Source organism: Carassius auratus, chromosome 3 (assembly GCF_003368295.1).
Source record: "Carassius auratus strain Wakin chromosome 3, ASM336829v1, whole genome shotgun sequence".
Classification (NCBI taxonomy): domain Eukaryota; kingdom Metazoa; phylum Chordata; class Actinopteri; order Cypriniformes; family Cyprinidae; genus Carassius; species Carassius auratus.
The window spans coordinates 16,825,428-16,850,627 of NC_039245.1; the positions used below are offsets into that span (position 1 = coordinate 16,825,428).

At 36.5% G+C, this 25,200-nt stretch overlaps 2 protein-coding genes across 2 annotated transcripts in view; both read right to left on the bottom strand.

The window, feature by feature from the left end:
* Nucleotides 1–8,300: 8,300 nt before the first annotated feature.
* The window catches only part of LOC113055768 (phosphatidylcholine transfer protein-like), a 52,529-nt gene continuing 35,629 nt past the window's right edge, over nt 8,301–25,200 (bottom strand). The window contains exon 4 of the mRNA XM_026222120.1: nt 8,301–8,766. Within this exon, the coding sequence (XP_026077905.1) occupies nt 8,693–8,766 (74 nt within the window). The 3' untranslated portion in view covers nt 8,301–8,692. The remainder of the gene's footprint in view (nt 8,767–25,200) is intronic.
* Nucleotides 16,052–17,893, bottom strand: LOC113055515 (noggin-1-like). The gene has a single exon (XM_026221882.1). It carries the CDS (start codon nt 17,590–17,592, stop codon nt 16,939–16,941), a length of 654 nt encoding a protein of 217 aa, XP_026077667.1. The 5' UTR covers nt 17,593–17,893; the 3' UTR covers nt 16,052–16,938.

Genomic DNA, 25,200 nt, shown 5'->3' on the forward strand with positions numbered 1-25,200 from the left:
GTGAATACCAGACACTGCCATCGGGAAAGAGACTAAGATGCCAATGTGTAAAACTAATAGACTGAAGCTTTCATTCGTTCCTGCCTCGATAAAAATGCTGAATTCCATCAAAAATAATGCTCTTTTAACATATTTCAACCTTGTGTTTTGCATTATATGTATTTTATATATCAGGCTCATACATTGTATTTTATTTTTATTATTATTATTATTATTATTGTCTGTTCAGAGAACAACACTGTAGCCCTTTGCCCAAGACAAATTTCCCTTCGGGGACAAATAAAGTTGATCCTATCCTAACAAGGGTCAACACTGTAAATATAGTCTCATTTATTTATTTTGCCAATACTAGCAATTAAAACTTATGACATTCTTATCATTGTTTTTCAGTATACCATCGAAAAATAATGTGGAAAAATAATCTACAAATACTGACGCAGAAAACTTTGCAAAAAAACTAAATGTATGTCACTAATAAAACGTTTTGTCATGGCTGTAGTGTACACTCAGCTGTGGGCAGCCGATGTGCAGCGTGAGGAATGTGTGTGTCTGTCTTCATGAGCTCTCAGTGGATCTGTTAACCATCGCTGCCCCTCTTAACCTACACCTGACATCTGACCCGCAGACGCCAGAGAGACTCCCTGACGTCCAGCCGCTCAGAGTCATGGGAATCAAGGCTTCACCGCAGTGTCTGACACTAAATATCACACATCAGATCTCTGGTAAATATCGTCTGTTTCTCTTAGAGAGCAATGAGATCTAATGGAGAGTTCTGCTTAAATGTTTATTCTGAGAAACAGACACCAAGACTCTCGTGTTTCAACTTAACCCAGTCTCAAACTGAGCTCAGATTATCAATCAAAAGTTAGAGATCTCAAGAACTCAAGTCACCTCAGCTGTTACACAAACTTTACATAATATATTATGCGCACTCTACATAATCTTATACACTATTATAAACAGAAAACACAATTAAAATATAAAAATAAATGTATGAATATATTTTTATATTTAATAAATTATTCTTATTTTATGAATTCTAAATTAATAACATAAAATCATTAAGAAAAATAGGCAAAAAATGTTTAAATATTTAATTAAAATAATCCTTATTTTAATATTATTTTCTTTTCAAACACACACACACACACACACACACACACACACACACACACATATATCCTTCATGAATATACAATGTAATATAAAATGTAACATGAAATTGACATGGTTATTGTATAATATTAATACAGGTGCATCTCAATAAATTAGAATGTCATGGAAATGTTCATTTATTTCAGTAATTAAACTCAAATTGTGAAACTCGTGTTTTAAATACATTCAGTGCACACAGACTGAAGTAGTTTAAGTCTTTTGTTCTTTTAATTGTGATGATTTTGGCTCACATTTAACAAAACCCCACCAATTCACTACCTCAACAAATTAGAATACTTCATGAGAGCATAAAAAAAAACCTTTTAGTGATTTGTTGGCCCTCTGAAAAGTATGTTAATTTACTGTACATGTACTCAAGCCAAGGTTTCTTTGACAGTGGCTTTCAGCTCATCTGCATTGTTTGGTCTCTTGATTCTGATTTTCCTCTTGGCAAAAGTCTGGTGAGTTTGCTGGCCAGTCAAGCACACCAACACCATGCTCATTTAACCAACTTTTGGTGCTTTTGGCAGGTGCTAAAAACCTGCTGGAAAATGAAATCAGCATCTTCAAAAAGCTGGGCAGCAGAAGAAAGCATGGTGATTCTTGGTAAAGGGTGCAGTGTCTTTGGTTTTCAACACCAGGAGATGACATTGCACCCCAAATCATCACAGACTGTGGAAACTTCTCCATAGCTCAGGTAAGACGCCTCTGATGTCTGTGGTTCAGCAAAGTCCTTGACACGTCTGTATGTGGTGGCTCTTGATGCCTTGACCCCAGCCTCAGTCCATTCCTTGTGAAGTTCACTCAAATTCTTGAATCAATTTTGCTCCACAATCTTCATAAGGCTGTGGTTCTTTTGGTTGGTTATGCATCTTTTTCTTCCACACTTTTTCCTTCCACTCAACTTTCTGTTAACATGCTTGGATACAGCACTCTGTGAACAGCCAGCTTCTTTGGCAATGAATGTTTGTGGCTTACCCTCCTTGTGAAGGGTGTCAATGATTGTCTTCTGGACAACTGTTAGATCTTCCCCATGATTGTGGAGCCTAGTAAACCAAACTGAGAGACTATTTTGAAGGCTCAGGAAACCTTTGCAGGTGTTTTGAGTTGATTAGCCGATTGGCATGTCACCATATTCTAATTTGTTGAGATTGGTGGGTTTCTTTTGTTAAATGTGAGCCTAAATCATCACAATTAAAAGAACCAAAGTCTTCAGTCTGTGTGCATTGGATTTATTTAATACACAAGTTGATTACTGAAATTTTCCATGACTTTCTAATTTATTAAGATGCACCTGTATATTATAAATTAACAAAATAAAATAAGAATAAAATGAACATTAGAATAAGATATTATTTTGAAAATTGTAAAATATTTTATTAAATATATATTTATTATTATTATTATTATTTCTCTTAACTATGCATTTTACAGCTCTATAGTCTAAATGGATGCCGGATGTTTTATTTCTTACTCTTCATTTACATTTACATTTAATCATTTAATCATTTAGCAGACACTTTTATCCAAAGCGACTTACAGATGAGATCAATATAAGCAATCATACCATTGAGGAGAAACATCTGAGACAAAGCTGACTCTTGAGGAGCCCGAGGCCACGCTGACGTCTCTGTGTCTGCGGTCATATATTCTCTCAGCGTCACACTGATCTTGTACTCACAGTCACGGCGCGTGTGAACCGGGCAGAAACACTCAGAACTGCACTGGGAAAATTTATAGCAATGGGGCCAGAACTCACCCAGAATACACTGTTGTAAACACTTCAGAGACCCCAACACTCACACACTCCTGGTATGCAGAAACACACACACTTTATCTTTCCCTCTGTCACTGTCTCCCACAGGGACCGTAGCAAACAGAATTTGCCTGTCATTGGATGCACTCAAATTAGTAAACTATTGCTCACTGTAACATCAAACTAATACATTTGCACGAGTGGATTTTGTGACGTTTAGCATTGAGGACGACAGTCAGGATGCTCCCAATGTAGACGACTCACTAGGGTTTGGTACAGTGGTTTTGTTGAGCTTCTGAAATGCCAGTGAGTGTGTGTGTGTGTGTGTGTGTGTGTGTGCGCATGTTTGGAAGGAATGCTTGTATTTAGGACTCTGTGGTTTTAATGATCTTCTACATTTCAAAGACTTGTTTAGAAATCTGATCTGTACCTTCACACACACACACACACACACACACACACTTGCGGTTTTTAAATCACTCCTTCAGTGTGGCAGTGTAAATAAACATTAGTTTGGCCTGTGTTCACACACACAGCAGCCGCAGACACACACTGTCATCTGTCTTACAACACAGACCATCCATCACAGCAGCGGAGTCGACATGTCTGACACACACACTCTCACTTTTCACAACACTAAACACACACACACACGGAGAAAACACATTGATTCGATGCACTGGATGATGATGTCATTGTGCGAGCAGGCTAATGGCTGTGTGTGTGTGTGTGTGTGTGTGTGTTAAGACCTCCATGCAGAATTTGACTGATTCCTCAGATCATGTTGCTGTTACTTTACTAACTGATCAGATGCAGCATTTTCACCTGCTGGACCATAAAACAGGTTTAAAATCCCACAGACGCATCATGAAGGAAGAGAGTTCCTAGAACACCGTGGCAACATGCTGAAATCACTTTGAACACCTTAGCAATGCCCTGGCAACCACCTACGACAACATGGTGATGTGTGTAGCACAGACAAACACAGCTTAACAAGTCCTGAATGTGATTGGCTGACACAGAGCAGGAAGTGAACGTCTGATGCTGAGAGTGACGTCATTAATAATCTTCAATGTGAACATCATGTAATTAAACCGCAGAGAACAAGAGAGAGAGAGAGAGAGAGAGAGATCTGCTGTTTCTAAACATTAAACATTCTTCATTATTACTGATATTGGATGTTTTCATCCTTCTTCAAAAAAGCAGCTAGTTTAATCTATTTGCAAAGATATTTATTAACCTGCTGCTTTATTTCCCTTTAATTGTATTTTATTTTATTTATCAGTTATTTTTTATTTCATTTGTTATATTGTTTTCACATTTCACAAAATTCTGATTTCATAGCATTAATTCCAATTTCCATTTGTTTATATTATTTTACACGGCTTGCACTATTAAATTGGTTCATTTGTTCATATGAAACTAATGTTTTTCTTGATTTTGCTCAGTTTAACGTCCTTTTTTTATTTGTTAATAAACCTAATAAATGCCTGAGTTAATACATTAATTTAATAAATAAATCTTAATGATTTGTTTTATTTTCCCTTTTCTTCCTCTTCATGTTTCATCAACTCACACTGATTAAAATGTAAAGATTATTTTCTCGTTTTGTTTAATTTACACTAGATCATAGCTTATTTATCCTTTTATTTTTCTCTTCTCTTTTCATTTTCTATTTGATTTTGCATCATTTCACTTGTTTATTAATCTACATCTCCATTTGCACTATTGTTATAGTCTGACTTGCTTTTTTTGTCTTAACTTCTTCATTCAACTCTTCATTTTTATTTTAAATACATTTCTCATTTCAGTTAAAATAGCTTTATTTTCCACTGTTATTTGAATGTACAATATTATTCCTTTAGCTTGTTAATATTGCTTGCTTACCTCATTTTCCTCCAATTTCCTTTCCTTATAGTATGCAGAAAATGCTTTGGCAAAGCAAATGTACAGTTTTTGACATGGCAACTAAGCACAATGAATTCATCTGAATGGAAATAGCGGGAGAAAATCATGCTTTTGTGCTATTATCATTGACCCATGCAGTTACTCGTTTCATTTTGCAAGCTTGTTTTTGTCAGTGGCGACACTGATGCAGATCTGCTATAGCGTCTGTACAGCTGAATTTCACAGCTCATTACACTGGCTCCAGTTGTGTCTCTCTCTCTCTCTTTCTCTCCGTCTCCCCTCCGAGCAGCAGCAGGTAGACCTCAGAGTCTCTCCGCAGCTCTGTCTGTATGTGTCATATCTGCAGGATTATGTGCCGCTCAATAGCAGAGCATCTTGATGATTGCATGTTTACTCTGAAGAACCTAATGAGCCTCGAGGAGACAGACAGAGAGAGAGAATGACAGCATTAGTCCCGTCTGCCGATCATCTATCAGCGGGACAGTTCACTCAAGAATCTAAAGTCTGTCATCATTCACTCGTCCCAAATCTGTATGACTTACTTTCTTTCGTAAAACACAAAAGGAGATGTTTAACAAAATGTCTGAGCTGTTTCAAATGGGTACTTGGGCTGTTAAGCTGCAAGAGGAAGAAGAAAGAAAAACAAGCACCATAAGAGTACTGATTACTCAAATAACTAAAACTGGAATAAGAAATAAAGACCGTACAGACGGTTGATTATCAGAAAGGTCTTTTGGCTCCAGTACTTCAGAAGAAAGTAGAAAAGGTAATGCAAACAGAGATGGGGGAAGTGTGTGTGTGTGTGTGTGTGGCTGGCTGTTAATTTGCTCCATGCCGATCGGTCAAACAGGAACCCCAACCAAGCAAATCTCGTTTTCATGACTGTCAGCTAGAGCTCAAGCAGAGAAGCGGCTGTGGACGGAGAGATGCAGAGAAACCAGAGAGAGAAGAGAGGCGCCAGATAGTAATTAAAGCTGTGTAGATTAACTTTACAGAAGTGTGATGTTTTAGGCCGCTTTATTACCCCCTACAGGGGTGTAAAAACCCTCCCCGCTCCCCCTGTGTGTGTGTGTGTGTGTGTGTGTGTGTGTGTGTGTGTGTGTGTGAAAACCAACATTTACCATCTCACTCCTGCATCTATCTACCCATCTATCTATCCATCTATCTATATATCTATCTATCTTTCTATCTATCTATCAATCTATCTATCTATCTATCTATAAAAATCCTATGGAAAATTCATATTAGCATAATGTATCTGCAAGTTTAGTTAGGTCTGTTTACAGTTCTCATTATTTTCATGTCGATTCTCATGACTATATTACAAACATTTTACTTCATAAAAATAAAAATCCACGCCTTGACTCTGTCTTTTGATTATGGAGTGAAATATTAGCTAAATGGGTGATGAATGTCTAAAGAAAACATCTATGATCTGGTGCTTTAAATAACTCAGAAACCAAAATACTGATCTAAAGAAAAACATCAAGAACTTTAACAATATCTATCTGTCAGTATAAATCCATGAAATCTGCAGACAAGCCAACTCCAGTTCTGGATCGACGTGAGGCCAGGAAGGTTTCCTCCAAGAATTGAAAGAAATACACTCAAAATTCTGAGAAAATAAATACAAATATTAAATAAAAATAGAAATTGCAAGATAAAACCTTTTTTATTTTTTTATTTCATTGTGGAATTCTGAGTTCATTGTCTCAATTCTGATTTTATATCTTGGAATTCTATTCTATTTTTTCTGAGCTTACATTTGTAATTGTGAATTTTCATCTCTCAATTCAGATTTTTTTTCCCACAATAGAATAAAAAATTAAAAAGAGTAAATAAAACTATTTCCCACTTTATTTCTTGCAAATGAAAGCTAATTTTCTCATAATTTGATTGTTTTTTACTCAGAATTGGGAGGGGAAAAATCTTAACTGTGAGATATACGATATAGATGTGTGATCTAAACTCAGAATTGCAAGAAAAATCTACATTGTGAGAAAAAAGTTGCAACTACCTTTTTTTTCTTTTATTTTTCAATCTGGTGGTGCAAACAGGATTCCACACAACTCCAATCAGATCAGATCAGATCAGAGGGAGTGCTACACATTTACAGCTGTTCACACACAGCTATAGTTCGATGAAAGCCACTAGATGGCACAGAATTCCAGATGGGGTTGTTATATTCAAGACTGGCTGCTCTCTCTTGGCTTTTTTCCGGCTTCTATTCTATTCTATTCTATTCTATTCTATTCTATAATGTTGACTTTCCCAGGCAGAAATGGAGAAAAAAGAAAAGAAAAGAAGCAGCTAACTGAAAGCTTGTGCAGGTGACAGCGGATCAGTGTGTGTGTGTGTGTGTGTGTGTGTGTGTGTGTGTGTGTGTTACGGGGGGATGGAGTGATGGACAGCTCACACGCCAGCCATTATAGAGGTGCTGCCAGCAACATCCCCATAACAACAGATCAGGGGCCCAACAGAACAAAGAAGCCGGATCCCAGTGTGTGTGTGTGTGTGTGTGTGTGTGTGTGTGTGAAAGACTAACGGTCTCCAGCGCTCATATTTACATGTGACGCTGAAGGGTTAATTGCTGTGAATTCCTGGGCTGCGTGTGAACTCTGTGTCATCTTTGATTTGAGATCGCAAACACAGAGTAACAGATGTTCAGTGTCCTTAGAAGATTTGACATCTATTAATATCTCAATCGAATGCAATGAGAAGAAATGGAGACATTTGCTGACTTTTTTCTTCAGTAATCTCACGTCTCCTCTAAAATGCAAAACAAGTCTTCTGAGATCTAGTTCTCTGATGTCTTTTTTTTTTTTAACCCAAAGTGATTTCAGAACACCAAATGTTCCCAGTGGAGTCTGATCTAGTTCACACTTCAATCAAACGTTTGTAGTACCAGCCCAGTGTCTGTGTACCTGTGCTTCAGAGCAAGACATCAAAGAAACACTGGCCTTGCATACCAGGTAGGAGAAATATCTTCACTCCTAGATTCCCCAACAGGCATTTAACACTACAAAAACTACTTAAAAAAGGAAAACATTTCTGGCCCAACATCAACAATGAACTTTTCAAAAGACACCAATTAACCTAGCAGTGGGAGAACCTGAAGAATCATATGTCTGATGCAGTATGTGCACAGGTCAGGGTTGCAAAAAGCAAGTTCACAAACTGTACAGTTTTAAGTGAAAACTAGCATGAATCAGACTCTTTATCTTATGCAAGGTGGAAAAAGCACCTGTGACTAAGAGCAGGGTTTATGTACAAAGAGCGTTAAGAGCAGGCCAGCTGTAGTCTTCCAGGATAAGGTGAAAATATAAGCTCATTGACAGACGTATGTTAGCAAGTGAGCTAGCTAACAGCGATTACAAGGCAGATAGTGAAGTCTACAGGGTTAATTTCTACAATGATTATTTTATACCCTTCCCAAGCAGCCACAATAAAACAATACAAAAAGGCATTGTGACATGTGAAGTTTTATGGATTTTTCTGAAGCACAAAGTTAAAAACAGGCCAAGCGAAGTGCTGACAAGCGGCTAGAGTTAAATGCGAGCGTGCATGAGAGATATAAAGGGAAAATGTTTCAACATGGTCAAACTGGGTCAAAGACAACCTTGTCTCAGCCAATTGGGCACCTCTGAAGCAGCGATCGCTCTTCAGGGCGAAATAAATTATTTATGGGTTTATAACAATGACATGTCATGAAGTTTCAATTTCACTACAATGAATCCATACCCATGGAGCATAAAGCAACACCACATGGATGAGAGGGGATCACGACACAAGTGGTTCCACCCACCCAATCCGGCGCTCCCAGACATACAAAAGACAGGGAAAAACAGACGCCTTTCATCCTCACAATGAGAATCATATGTCTCCCGTGGCCTGCTCCAGACATTCGGTCCTCACTATAGGTGATGTCTTTGGGCAGAAATGGGAATCTGAAACAAGGAGCAAATGGTATGGAGATAAGAGGCTTTTTCTGGAGAGGAAGTTATAGATACAATTCAATTCCTAGAAGAACGTAGTTTTGGGCACATCAACGTCATACCCTTGCACAAAGCAACAAACCCATCTGTAAATCAGCATACAACGCCATGAATGTAAAGCAACTGGTGGTTCACAAGCCGAAAAATGTGTCAAGGGTCTCTTAGAATCCTGAAATACGATATAAAATTACATATTATCATTCAGCTCATTATATTAAGCTGGATATATCCAAATTTACCTGCATACATTCAGTACAGTCTCAAAAAGTGATAAATACGATGTACCAGATCTTGGCTGTTATTATTTATATTTCAATAATAACAGTAAATGTAACTTATATTATGGCACAGCTCTTTATATAAAATTTGATATATATATATATATAGTACATCCAACTTTATTTGCTTTCATATAGAACATTTACATAAAACAATGCATACTATTTAGCAACAGTGCTGGGTAAAGTTATTTTCAAAGTAATGCATAACAATATTGTGCTACTCCATAAAAATAGTAACTAATAGCATAACTTAGTTATTTTTTTTTTGTGAAAGTAATGCTTGCATTTTTTTTCGATAGTTTTTATCATCGCAATTTGTCAACTATATTATCGCATTCTCTATATAAAGTGTATATATATATATATATATATATATATATGGTACATGTAACTTTATTCGCAAAGAAATCTCGGCTTTGTGATTGCGATACTTTACTATATAGCATACCTCAATGTGATTGTGATGTATGCTAGGCTATTATACAATCACAAAATTTGAACTACTATACAAATTCATTGATTTGACCTCAAATAATCTAAACAATGATAAACACAAATCACAGGATATCAAATACACCAAAGGAATTTTCTAAACAAAATGCAACAATGGAGGACAGCAGCACTTCAGTTCCAACAAACATCTCAGATTAATTTGAAAGATTAACTACAGTTGTGATTGTGCTCTGGTCCGTGGCATTACCTCATCAGCAGCGTTGAGCTTCCAGAAATACTGCATTTAAATTTAATATGAGTATTTACAGCACGCATTCTGCTGAATACGCACAGAAAATGAAAGTCAGCGAGTTCACGGGCCATGTCTATGATGCCGCTGCATTACTTCATGGAAAAGCATCAATACCGGCCAGTCTAGAAGAGAGACTTGGCTCACGCCTGATTTCTCATTATCGTAGACTAATGTTCTTTCCCGGTGCGTATAAATCAACACGACTGAGCCGCTTTCATGTGTGCGGCGGGAAATTATCGCGCATATCAACTGGGTCTTTGATCTCTACATATATGGTCTATATGTCTGTGGTTGTGAATGAGATTGGATACAGAGTTTCTATTTATTGATTAGTCACAGCTTAGGAGAAGATTAGAGACTGAGAGAATGGCATGCATCGGTGTGAATGAAGAGTAACCTAGCGTGCTACCGTTCTGTCAACAAAACCAGCTAACGCTCCTCTTTTAGTCTTAACCATCATATAGTCTCAAAGGTGGCTTATTTGGAAAGCTTTATGTAGACAGTACACACAGGAAACTCAACCCACTGATTTTAATACAGTCTAAAATATGCTAAAACAAGTAGCACACATACAAATCCAGCCAAAACACCCAGACAACAAGCAGTTTTGGCCCAGATCTGGCCCAGTTCTGGGGCGAAACTGCTTGCAATCTCAGAAAGCAGCTCAATACCAAATGCTCACCATTTGGAAAAGGTTTCATGTTGCTTGGAAAGTTTTTACAGATAAACATGAGCTAGGCAAACATGTTGCGCTCCCGCCTCGCGCGTTTTGAAAATGTGACATTAAAATTGTAAAATTGTAAAATTGTGCAACTAAAAAAAAGCGAGTTTTTTGTACTGCCCCGTCTCTCGGAGGTTTGTTTTTTTAATTTTATTTTTTTATTATGCTGCTTTCTATGGAAGCTTGTTTCTACTACGGGATTTAAAATAAAGATAGATAAAAATAAATAGCATAATACCGACATTTTATTTCACAATTCTGAGTTTATATCTAACCATTTAGACTTTTTCTCACAAAAATTCGTAATGACAAGAAATAAAGTACATTGATACTGTGAGATATAAACTCACAGTTGTGAGAAACAGAAGCAAAATTGTGAGATAAAGAGTTACAATTACCTTTTAAATTCTTAACTCTGTAGCAGCGTAATGGCATTTGAACAAGATTTGATTTAGGAACATGTGGATGATGAATTAAAATGCTTCTGAAGCTTCTGAAGAGATAGATGTGTGAATCCAGGCTAAGATAAGTGATAAAAGACAGATTAAACCTCAATGGCAGAACATCTGAAGTGCTGCAAAACATGACTGTAAACAGGAAGTCAACCAAGTCTTGAAACAATAAAAACCTATTAAAACTATACAATTCTGAATAAATGATACCCACATAAAACCAAATAAAGTTTGTTCATGCCTGATTTTTATTGCTACCATTAATGATGATGATTAGGGTCTGGGAGCCCCTGCAAAATGCAACCCCCATGCACCAGTCTCTCTTTGGGAATGTTTATATGTTCATTTATATGCACCAGATCATCACAGATTTCATCTAGAACTGAACTGAAGAAACCAGCCTGAACGAGAGCACTGCAGCATCTGTGGCAGGTGTGTGATATTTCAGTGAAATGTCATGATCGTTCAACGATGCATGAGCTTTATCGTTTGTTATCAGCTCACAGGACAGAGGAGTGTCTACCGTCTCAGTTAATGAGCATTTTTCTCATTATCTTCTCCTGTCCTTGAATTCCTTCAAAGAATGCACAGCACTAATGAGACTTCAATATTAAAAACAACCCAAATATTTTGTCTAAAAAAGAGAAATGCACTGGTTTGATTTATAGTAAGGTGGGGTTTTTGCCATCATTATATTCAGTGTGAGAACAGAAATGAGATGAAAAGCCTGCTGGATCAAGCCATTACAAATGGTGATGTAAATTTGTCCTCTGTTGGTAAAAGGAAACCGGTTAAAATCCTGAGACAGACAGCAATCAGACTTTGCCCAAATTTGCTGCTTCTCCGATGTTTCTCATAGAGATAAACAAAAACTGTAATCTCAAAAATGTGTCATTTAGCGTTTGAGAAGAGATGTCTCAGACCATTTGTGGGTATTTTTAAATTAAAAACTCTTGAAATATGTTTTTCAGTAATTAAAATAAAGCTTAAATAAGTAAAATATTAAATTAAAAAACTTAAAACAAATATTAGAAATGTTGCCTTAATTGCACTGTAAAAAAATAAATAAATAATAAAATCTGTAAAATATAAGGTAAAAAAAAAAACGGCAGCTGTGGTTGCCAGATTTCTACCATAAAAAATACGGTAACAATATTTTAGGTTTTACGATTTTACCTTAAATTTAGAGTTTAATACCGTAATTTTATTAACTGTTAAAATGTTAAAATACTAACTTATTGAAGTACTGAAATCTGTTTTGTATATATATATTGAATGAGCTCCTTTTACATTATACTCCTCTACGTCCGCTACGTTCTCAAAACTCAGGCAATTTGATAATACCTAGAATATCAAAATCAAATGCGGGTGGCAGATCCTTTTCCTATTTGGCGCCTAAACTCTGGAATAACCTACCTAACATTGTTCGGGAGGCAGAAACACTCTTGCAGTTTAAATCTAGATTAAAGACCCATCTCTTTAACCTGGCATACACATAATATACTAATATGCTTTTAATATCCAAATCCGTTAAAGGATTTTTAGGCTGCATTAATTAGGTAAATTAATTAATGAACACTTCCCATAACACCCGATGTACTTTCTACATCATTAGAAGAATGGCATCTACGCTAATATAAGTCTGTTTCTCTCTTGTTCCGAGGTCACCGTGGCCACCAGATCCAGTCTGTGTCCAGATCAGAGGGACACTGCAGTCACCCGGATCCAGTACGTATCCAGACCAGATGGTGGATCAGCACCTAGAAAGGACCTCTATTGCCCTGAAAGACAGCGGAGACCAGGACAACTAGAGCCCCAGATACAGATCCCCTGTAAAGACCTTGTCTCAGAGGAGCACCAGGACAAGACCACAGGAAACAGATGATTCTTCTGCACAATCTGACTTTGCTGCAGCCTGGAATTGAACTACTGGTTTCGTCTGGTCAGAGGAGAACTGGCCCCCCAACTGAGCCTGGTTTCTCCCAAGGTTTTTTTCTCCATTCTGTCACCGATGGAGTTTCGGTTCCTTGCCGCTGTCGCCTCTGGCTTGCTTAGTTGGGGTCACTTCATCTACAGCGATATCATTGACTTGATTGCAAATAAATGCACAGACACTATTTAAACTGAACAGAGATGACATAACTGAACTCAATGATGAACTGCCTTTAACTATCATTTTGCATTATTGACACACTGTTTTCCTAATGAATGTTGTTCAGTGCTTTGACGCAATGTATTTTGTTTAAAGCACTATATAAATAAAGGTGATTGATTGATTGTACATGTGTAATACTAAAAGCAGGTAGCGATGAGAAAATCACATGACGAAACAAAGCCCATCAGAAGCAATGTTTGAATAATAAGATACTTAGAAGGTGCACAATGTCATTCACACAAGCACTAAACACCATCATGGTGAGACTCATTAAACTGAAATATGAAATAAACATTCATTTAACAACATTATATGTAACATACAACCCTAATCAACAAAACAGTTAAGAAATAATAAGACAAAAAATAGTTATTTCAAAGAAAAAGCATCAAATTCAAACAAAATTTTAAATGCAACGCAGAGAAATCCGGCAAAGTCAGTTAAAAAAATGTTCCTGTACATTTTACGGGAAATTACTGTTACAGTACTGTTGTACCGCAGCATTTTCATAGTTTTTTTTTACCGATAAAATTGCAGTGTGGCAATAACAGAAATGTAGTTTAAATTGAAGTACTTAAATTACTGAAACAATCTGGAATAAAAAAATAAAGCTAAATATATAAAAAATATTATACATATAAATAATAACTAATCAAATAAATTAAAAATGGAAACTGCAATTGACATTGAAATCTGACATTTTACAGTCTCATGGAATCATTTGGGCCTGTTTTTATCACTAATTTAAAGTATTATATATATATACTTGATTGATGACCAAAAATCTGAAAATTCAAAATTTCATACTGGAATGACACGGAGCGGCATCATCTAACTCCTTGTGAATGACAATAATAACCCGCAACAAACTGTAGCACACTGTAACATGAATAAAACTTGTATCGATGTTACTTCAGTAACACAAGCTTACTTCAAGCTGCCTTGAAGGACAAGTGGAGGAGGAAGACGATGCCGCTCCGTGTCTCCTGAGAGATCATCTTTACAGACTGAGACGATCGAAGGTCAAAGATTATTTACATATATAGTAATACAAAGCACGACGTATTGCATACAAATCACAGCGAGAGCTTTCCAATATGCGCGCCACTGAATGATGTCTCTACTTCCTTGTCAGAGAGCACCTGTCCATCAAAAGCTCACTATCCAATCAGAGTAGATCACTGTTAACCCCCCCCCCCCCCCCACAAGAGGTTTGTGTCAAAACACCAAACGAAAAACTGCGAAGTGTAAGCGAAATCTGTGGCATATACGAAGCATATTTGAAGAGACTGTTAAATTTGTGCGACTGAGTTCATTTCTTTCATTATCATTGTGTTTTTTTTCTTCTTTTGTAATGCCATATTTTTGATAGTTTCTGAAAAAACTACGTTCAGTTTTATAAATTTGCGTAAATTTTTTTGGAAGCAAATATAATTCCATAAATCTCCACAAGAACTATACAGAAGCTCAAAAGAAACCCTATACATCCAACATATGATGAAGAAACTTTATTTTGGTCTGAGGCCCTCCGTACCCTTTGGCCAGGACACATTCATTTAAACCAAGCCCAGTGTGATTAGTTTGCCCGAGCGAGCGTAACGTTGTCCTAATCAGCGGTGTGTTTGTATAAAGCGCTGTTCTGCAGGGGTAAACAGAGCTGTATTTGATGCTCTTTATGAGGGCTGTTTGGCAGGGTTTACTCTGTTAGACTGGCTCCGTGCTCTCGGAGGGAGGCCGACCCTCCTGCGGGGCCACAAATGGACGGGTGGCAGTCGGGCCGGGCCACATGAGAGAGAGATGCTCTCCAGCTGTTCCTGACCTCGCGCTTTATCTCTTCAGGATGTTACAGGAGATGTTAACAGGTTTTCAATGAGAATCATCATGCATCTCCACCCCACAATAAAAAGCTTGGAAACAAACCACTTGAGATGGAGATAAAGAACCATTTTCACTTCAGATAAGCTGCGGTTTTTACAAACTGTGAACTGATGCACTCATTAGTGCGAGCCGTCAGCTCTGTTAACACCCGTGACGTGAGAAGGTTTAGGCGGCCTCTCCATTAGGCTCCACATTACGTGTTTGTCATAAACTGCATTGGCACACCTTTAGCCCAGTTAGCCGGCAGAAAACACATCCAGAAAGGATTTAACGACACCAAGTGAGCAAATTAACAAATCCAGGCTCCCGGCCTGTGAATGTTCAGAATTGTTTGAATTAATTGATGCATAAAATATGGTTAATCTACTATAGACGGGACATCTACTGAAACACACATAACACAATCTCTGCTAACACTTCACAATAACTTTCATTATTAAGTCATTAGCAAACGTATGATCCAGGTCTTTGAATGCGGATATACATGAGGATATATACTGTACCCTTATATAAACACAAAACATAATTTGGCCTACATTTTGAGTTGCACATAAAATTTCCATCTATATATTATTATTATTATTATTTTTTTTTTACATTAACTAATAAACTTAATGCAATGCATATTTTTTTAGTCATACATGAATTAAATAAATGGTTAGATTTCCACAATCAATTATTATTATTATTATTCAGCGTTGTTTGTTATTAACCATTTGCATCTATTTGATTTTATTTTAATATTCATATTTTCAGTAAATTTTAATAAATCTGTTAATTGTGAAAACAGTTTTTTTTAAAGCATATTATATATATATATATATATATATATATATATATATATATATATATATATATATATATATATATATATATATGTCCTTAAACCAGGTGAGACAGTTTCATGGTAAATTAGGAGAGTCTCTTTGAAGTTTCTTCACAGGCAATCAAAAAAAAAAAAAAAAAAAAGAAAAAAAAAGGTTAAGCATGCCATTCCTTGTGGTTTTCACTGATATTTTATTATCTGAATATAAAGAATAAATAACAGTTCATCTTAATTTACAGGACAAATCTTCAACATGAAGCAGCTGTCACAGCTGCAGGACGTTAACAATCCAGAATAGATTTAAAGGTCATCACATCATCATAGAAAACCTTATAAAACATCTCAAACGGCTCCATGGACCGCTCTCTGCAATATAAATACAACGTTAACCAATATTTTCCACAAATACAGTAGACTCTGGATAATACACATAACACTGGCTTTTTACAAGAAGCTAGATCATTATATGATGGCACAACATATACATACAATACATTCTTACACATGATAGTGCATAAAAAATAAAACGCAACACTTTATAATAACTTAATATGAACAGCAACAGACATTATTATAATACATAATGCATATTACGTATTATTAATCATATTATAATACATAATGTTCATCAAATCACCTGTACATTCAAACAGTTTCTGAAAAGTTGTATATATATATATATATATATATATATGTGTGTGTGTGTGTGTGTGTGTGTGTGTGTGTGTGAGAGAGAGTATACTTATTGACCTCTTCAGCATTACTTTTGTTAATGACTTAAAGTTAACAAAGTATTACCAAAATACAAAATAAAACATTTTTTCGTAACTTCCAGAGAAATGTATGAGATTAAATTTCATTTCAATTCAATCAATGTTTCAGAGTTTTTAAAAATAAAATCTAGAAATATGTATTAGATCAAATTGTGTACAGTAATAGTTTTCCACAATCAGCATCAGCTGCAGCTAATGTCCAGAAATAAGACAGTTCTTATTAGTCTGTGTACTTTTTTCCTTTTTCCAGAAATTAGCATTTGATCGAAGTTTTGAGTTCCGTTTGTGATTGGTCAGTTCGCGCACGAGCATTTGCACTCTGTTATGATGGGATACTGCACCGGTATCCACGCGCACTTGAGCGCGCCTCGCCTCTGCACGCACCTCCACCGCAGCAGCGTGATGTGCGTGGATTTGGCCGGTTTGCACGCCATCCCCTCCGGCACCGAGCACGAGCGCTTGCTGTAGCAGCTCCCCGCGCGCACGAAGCGCGGCCAGAAGCGCGCGCCGAGGTCGTTCCACGCGTACAGCACCGGGCAGAACGAGTAGGACCACAGCCACATCTGCAGCCTGCGCTTCAGCTTATTGCTGGCTTTGCGCTTCTTGCCCCACTGCACGTCCAGATCCAGGTTCTTGATGTCTTTTGGCATCAGCCCGGTGGGGTGCTGCTGCTGGAGGTCCAGCTCGTCCCGGTCCTCGTTGCCCGTGTAGCGGTCCTGAGGAGGGCTGACGGACAGGAAGCGGCTGTCAAAGTCCCCGAGCGCGCTTCTCAGCTCGGCCTCGTTTATGTCCTCCCCCCGCGGGTCGTAGATGGGGTCGGGGTCCTCCTTGAGCTCCAGCAGGGGTAAAGTGTCACTTGGCATGGGTCTGAGGAGGTAATAGTGCTGACACTGAGCGAGGGACACCAGCAACAGGTACACGGACACCAAACACTGCGGGAGGTCCATCGTGAGGCGGAAAAAAGGGGGAGAATCACACAAACTCAACTTTATCCGATGCGAATCGAAAGCGCTCAGACGCTGGATCCCTCCATTTCAGTCGTACGGTTTCCTGCGGCTGACGGTCCTGCTGGTGGTTAAATGCGTCGGAGACGTGAGCAGCATCACGCGTTAAAGTCCCGCACGCGACGCGTCAGCGCGAGCCAAAACTCTGGGAATGCCTCTCTCACGCGGGCCTCCGAGATATACACGCGCGGCCCTGTGACGTAATACAGCGGCCCCGGGATTTTTTTTTTTTTTTTTTTCCGGGGGTGATTCCCCGACACCTCCTTCAGGATCAGGGAGAGAGAGGGGGGGCTCTGAAGCAACTACGCCCCCTATCGGCCGCCTTTTCTACACCAAATTGATAAATATTGCAGTGACAAGAAAACAACAACAATAATAAAAATAAAAATAACAATATTAAATAATAAAAGAACTATAATAAACCATGACCATGATAAAATAATTTAAATAACATTAAAATAATAATTACAACCATTATTATTATTATTATTATTATTATTATTATTACGAACAAAAAATGAAAACTAGAACAACAACAATAACATTGAAAAATAATTCATGTTGTGTAAAAAAATATGGGGCCATTATTAAAAATAATAATTTTTATTTCAAAGTGTCGCTCATATCATATGATTGGAATCATTGCTAAATATTGCAGTGACAAGAAAAAAACAACAATAATAATTGAATAATAGTTAAATAAAACAAATTATAATATTATATTTGTAATATTATAAAAAGTACTCATCGTGAAATTAACATTAAAATAATACATCATACATTTGAATTAAGATAAGATGATATTATACGATAATAATGATTTTTATTTATAATAATACAAATAGTAATCATTTAAAACATTCCAGTGATGTGGAGATAAAGATTTAACCTGAAAAAGTAACACAACAATATTAATGATCCTATATATATATATATAATACCTGTCTGTCTGTCTATATCTATCTGAGCCCTGTTATTAAACCATGAACTATCACTATATACTGTATGTCCTCATGCAAAGCTCTTACATCCTCAAGGTTATTGCAGGAGGACTGAACCTGAAATAAGTCTTCTGAAAGTCTCTTTGAAGAAAAGCAGCAACTAAATGACTGCATACTATCTATCTTTTTGCAACTTCAAGTAGCACAAACACACAAGTGTGCGCTGAGGCCGTGGGGAATAAAGCCATAAAACACTCTGTCCAAATGAATCCAAAACGAACATCTCCCACCAAGCCAGCGCCGCAGAAACCCAGAGCTACTGTCAAACACTCGTTCTTCAAGAGTCATTTAATGGAAGAAGTGACCTGTCATTCCACTAGAGCAGACGGAGAGATAAATGCATCTCTGTTTCTGTCTGAATGAGCTAATTCACACTTCAACTCCGCTACTTCTGCACTTTTTATTAACCATATTGTTTAGGGGAAGGTTTTGTTTTGTTGTTTTTAAGAAAACAAGATATTTGTCTTAATAATCTTTCATCAAGTGCACATTTTAACAAGCATCTATAATATTTCGCAAATGCCACTTCATGATGAATTTTAATAAAGACTGACATTCAGAATCCTTTTCATAACCAGCTCACTTCAATGAAGGACTTACCCACTTAAAAACCTAAAAACATTTTGCGAAGTGGCAAAAGATCAGCATTTGGTTTTGTTTAAGCTCACTGTCTGTCACATACGATTCTCTTGATTCTTTCCTGGAGTTTTCTCACAGTCAAAATGTATAAGCAGTGACGCATCTACCTGTCATAGTAAGAGTTATCAGAGCAGACTCAGACACTGAAATGTTTTCATTTTAACGATTTCTGCTAATGGTTTTGTCTTTTCCACTGGTGCTTTCAGCAAACACATGGAAAGGGTCATGAAGCACACCAGACCTCTCCAATCGCAGAAACCTTACACACAGTTACCAGAACACAAATATTTATACAGAAACACAATCATATCTTGCACAATGGCTAAAACACTGAATGCATCCAAATTCTGACAAAAGTTCTGAAATGAGAACAAACACTCTTAAAGGAATAGTTCACCTCAAAACTAAAATTAGCTGGGAATGTCCTCACTCTCAGAACATCCAAAATGTAGATGAGTTTGTTTCTTCATCAGATATTTAAAAACGTCACAAGTAATCCACACCACTCCAGACTATCAGTTAATGTCTTGTGAAGCAGAAGTCTGTGTTCGTAAGAAACAAATCCATCATTAAGGCGTTTTAACTTTAACATGTCGCTTCTTCAGGTTTTTTTTTTTTTTCAGTGAAGTTCTTAAAATAAACGTTTTATTATTTCTTAGTTTGAATAACATTTTAAAAATCTTAAGAATCTTTTCTCACTATAAAGAATTTGTGGAATGGAAAGATTCCATTTTCAAGATTCCAAAGATTTCAGATTGTTAAAGGTTCTTCAGTTAAAGGTTCTTCATGGAACCATTGCAGGCCATAAAGAACCTAAAAGGGTTAGTTCTTCCAAAAACGAAAATTAGCTCATAAATGACTCACCGTCAAGTCACCCTAGGTGTATATGACATTCTCCTTTCAGACGAATCAAGTCAGAGTTAAAAATTGTCTTTGATCTTTCAAGCTGTTTAATGGCACTCAATGGTTGTTGCATGCATCAGTCCAAAAGAAGTTAAATAAAAAGTGCTCATCAATAAAAGGGTGTCACACATGGCTCCGGGGGTGAACAAAGGCCTCCTGTAGTTAATCTATGCAGTTTTGTAAGAAAAATATCCATATTCAAAACGTAATAATCACTTTAACCTAGCTTGTGCCAACAGTTGGTCAGCGCAGTGTTTTTTTTTTTACTCTCTAAACTTATGTTTGGGTGAATTTGACTCAAGCACACTTTTGAGTTGTGAGAAAAAACTGCTTAACCTATGATATTTTTTCTTGTAATTGTGTCTATTTCTCATTTGGGGTCATGAACATGTCTGCAAAGTTTCAACACTGAATGTGCTCACAAAATCTGTGATTGTGATGTTTGCGGGCCAATTTTAACCTGCGTATCTTAAAGCTGAAGGAAGCTGCACAAAATTAATATATATATATATATATATATTAGGGATGCACCTGTTGACCGGCCATGAATCGGAACTGATTTGGTCTTTTCTAGGCGGATTTTTCCGGAAGTGCGCTCGCGTGCACAGACTAAATTGTAATCGTTCGCTATTTCATTTGTGTGGAAGAGTATTTCGAAATCTGTGCGCAGGACACATGCAGCCGATCAGTACTGGAAATGAAAGTTTCATGTCTGAGGCACAGGTAGCACGAAACGATCAGCCGTTGGTGTCGCACAAATAAGAACCTTTCCTGCGCACTGAAGCTGCGCGAGCGTATACTGTAACGGCCCGCGCCCTGAACACGAGTAGACCGTGAAGAGATGTTCAGCTCAACTTTTCACGTGTTGGATGAGAAACGAAACGGAATCAACTGTGACAAAACTGAAATTTGCATACACGTTTGAAAAGCCAGAAATAAACGTCAGTTCTGCATTACGATGATTATTTTTATTTCACCTTAAAATTACTTAATTTGATTTAAAAATCACCTGCTGTAGCACACTGAAAAAAAAAGTTTTTAATTTCATCCAATTAAAACATTTTAGGGTAATGATTCACATCTATATTTTTTAACTTGAGACAATAGTTTTTTATTTTTCATTGGCTCAAGTAAAAGATATAGATGTGAATCATTATCCTATTTTTTTTTTTTTTTTAATTGGATGAATGAAACACTTTGCATCTATGTTTTATTCGCACCAACAATATTTGATTTTAACATTTTGGAAAATGTATTTATATAGCATACTTTTATTTAGTCTCACTGGTAAAGACCTTTTTTTATTTAAAACCAAATTTAAAAACTAAAATACTGACTGCTGATTAAGAAACCTCTTATTGAATGTGTGTTGATTTTGTTTTTTGGATTGTAGAACTATGCAGTTGTTGCCCTTAATTTCACATGGTTACAGTTAATCTTTTAACACAAGGCCAGTTGTAGTTTCAACCCAATTCAAAAACAAAAGCTAAATGCTGATGTCTGTACCATCTATGTTTGTATTGAATGTAGGCTACTTACTGTGCAGTTACTGCTGTTAATTTCAGATGGTTACAGTTATTGTTTTCAATAGCCAAAAGCAAGTTTGGCCTATTAAATACCAAACATCTTGTTTATGCACACTTTCCTTCTTTCTTGTTTGTTGCTTAAAAGATAAAAAAAAAATCGGAAATCGGTATCGGAATCGGCCAGTTTGCTTGTAAAAAATCGGTATCGGAATCTGCCATGAAAAATTATGATCGGTGCATCCCTAATATATATATATATATATGTATGTATTTATGTCAGCTTCTAAGACCTCAACAACTGCATTTATGGATTTTAAAGAAATGTCTGCTTAGTTTTGCTGTAAATATTTCAGGGAAACACACATACACACACACACACACACACATACACATACACACACACACAAAGTAAATAAAAAAAAGGAATAAAAATACAAATTTAATAAAAATGAAAAAAGTAGTAATAATTATTATATTTACAAATAATAAATTAATTTTATTATTTATTACTATGATAATTAATAATTCTCTAAAAATAATTTAAAAACTGTTTTAAAATTAATTTTTCTGTTTATTTTTTCTGTAATATGCTATAAATGTTACTGTTGAATAATATATTTTAATATAATGTTAACAAATCAAGAGTTGAAATACATTAATAATTCTGTGCAATTTTACAATTTTAGTCATTTTAATTAACTAAGGCTTTACTAATTACTTGTGTTGTTAATTTACTAAACAGTGGAGAATTTGTATTTTCTGGACAATGTAATGGACACAAAAATCCCAGTGATTAACACTGAAAGAGGGACCAGTGAAAACAACTCAATCCAATTGGTACCTTAAACCACTGGGGGAATGTTTTAGGTTTTGCTATAAAATAAAAACCATCCACGGCATTTAAGAGGCCCGTCTTCTCATGTTCCCATGAGGCTCTAAGACAGCAGCGTATGCACACAGTGGTCCTCTCTCTGCCTATAAACTCTCATTTAAACACACACTGTGTCAAAACAAGCTAATTAACCAAATCACACTTTAAGTCTGTACACACTGTGGAGGCATTACAGCGTTTAAAGGCTGTTTCACAGGCCATTATTAGAAAGAGTGAACAGCAGTTTTAACATCTACTGTGTGCTGATTTCTCATGTGTACAAATGCTGCAGTACTAGGAGTCTATATGCAATGGAAAATACTGGAATCAGTCGTCAGTGCTGCGGGTGTTAATATTATCTCAGTCTTGACGCACAAAAGCACAAAAAGTCTGGTGAAAATCTAAAAAAAAACTTTCGATTTGATTGAATCGTTCAAATAATTGCAAAAGTCAGTCTATCACAAAATAAAATTTGTTCCTGCATGAGGCAAAATTAGCATATCTGAGAAAGAACGGGCTGATGTAGTTTAATCAAAAAGTTAGTTCATGCCTTTGGATTTTTAGAAGATATTTAAGGATCTACATGAACAACATTTGACACCAACAATAAATATCTGTATAAAAAAATAAAATAGATTATATATAATGCATACCATTCAAAATAAGTTTACAATGTTTTTTTTTTTAAATATCTTCTGTTTACCAAGCATTCATTTGATCAAAAATACAGCAAAATACAGTAATATTGCGAAATATTATTACCATTTAAAATAACAGTTTTCTATGTGAATATATTGTAAAATGCAATTTATTCCTGTGATAAAAGCTGAATTTCCAGCATCAATACTCCATTCTTCAGCGTCACGTGATCTTTCAGAAATTATATTATGCTGATTTGAATGCAATCATTCAAAAGAACAGCATTTTTTTCAAACAGAAATCTTTCATAACATTATTAATGTCTTTGCTGTCAAATGAACTGCCTGGAAAATGAATCACTTAAATGTTTCTTGTGAAAACTTCAAATAAACAACATACAGTGCATACAAAATAGATGTGTTCACAAATATTCAAATAGCAGATGAATAATTATTCAATAAATCAATGTCCTCTGTATTATCTGTAGTAATGCAGTATCTTCAAATCCTCTACCTCTAAAAATACACCACGATTGGTCGCTTCACATGTCAGTCAGTCTAAGTGGGCGGATCCTGGCTGCAGTGTTGTCTGGACTTTATTCAGATAGTCAAGAGACTAACGCTAGTATCGGACTAATATCTGAGCAGTGGTTGAGCTGCCAGGGTTTGAAAAATGTCCGTATGTTTCTGACTCTCACAGTTTCCCCATCCCAAACACATGACATCAGCAGTTATTTCTGTCCACTGTGCCATCAATGTGCCTTTCAGTTCAAGTGAGAGCAGAAATCTCCTGACAGGTGAATCACACACCTCTTGCTCACACACACACACACACACTGATGCAACCTGCTCGCTGTCAAACAGGCCTTTCTTAGCTTTGATACATAAACAGAACACGGTTTGATGGATAGCATCCGCATGTGTAATGAAGCGTGTGTAATGAAGCGAGAGGCACTCGTACGGAGATAGATGAAGACGAGGGGCTCAGAGGATGAACGCAGTCCAGACCTGCTGGGTGAAGAACTATAGGAACGCTTGTGACAGCGTCCCGTAACGTCCAAGATGGAGATGAGTTTGTTTCTTCATCAGATCTGGAGAAATGTAGCATTACATCATCAGGTGTCCACCAGTGGATGCTCTGCAGTGAATGGGTGCCGTCAGAATGAGAGTCCAAAAAGCTGATAAAAACATCCCAATAATCCACAAGTAATCCTCACCGCTCCAGACCATCAGTTAATGTCTGGAGAAGAGAAAAGCTGTGTGTTTGTCAGAAACAAATCCATCATTAACACATTTTGAACTTCAAAACATTGCTTCCAGCTAAAATATGAGTCCTTTATCCATAACACTGTTTTCTCTAGTGAAAAAGTAATCTTGTCTGAATCAGGAGAGAAATATGTGGAATGGGTGGATTGAGTAGGAGATGTATTTTTTCATTATTATGGATAAAGAATTTTAGCCAGAAGCAATGGTTTGTAACGTCTCAATGATGGATTTGTTTCTGACAAACACACAGCTTTTCTCTTCTCCAGACATTAACTGGTGATGTGGAGTGGTGTGGGTTACTTGTGGATTATTGTGCTGTCTTTCTCAGCTGTTTGGACTCTCATTCTGACGGCACCCATTCACTGCAGAGCATCCGTTGGTGAACAAGTGATGTGATGCTACATTTCTCCAAATCTGTTCTGAAGAATGAACAAATGTGTGTGTGGGGGGGCTTATTAGACAACCACACTAGTCACAGAGATACTATTACAGTTGTTATTAATATTTAGAATCAGTTTTTTATTTTTATTTCAATTTTAGGTAAAGTTTTAGTAATACTGGTTGTGTGGTTTTGTCATTTTGGGGGTGGGGGTGTATATACAGTTTATATTAATTTTTTTTCAGTTCAAGTTCTTTTAGCACATCACGTTTAACTAAACAAAAATGAAATATGTGGCTTTGGCAAAAACATTTTATAATATGTTTAT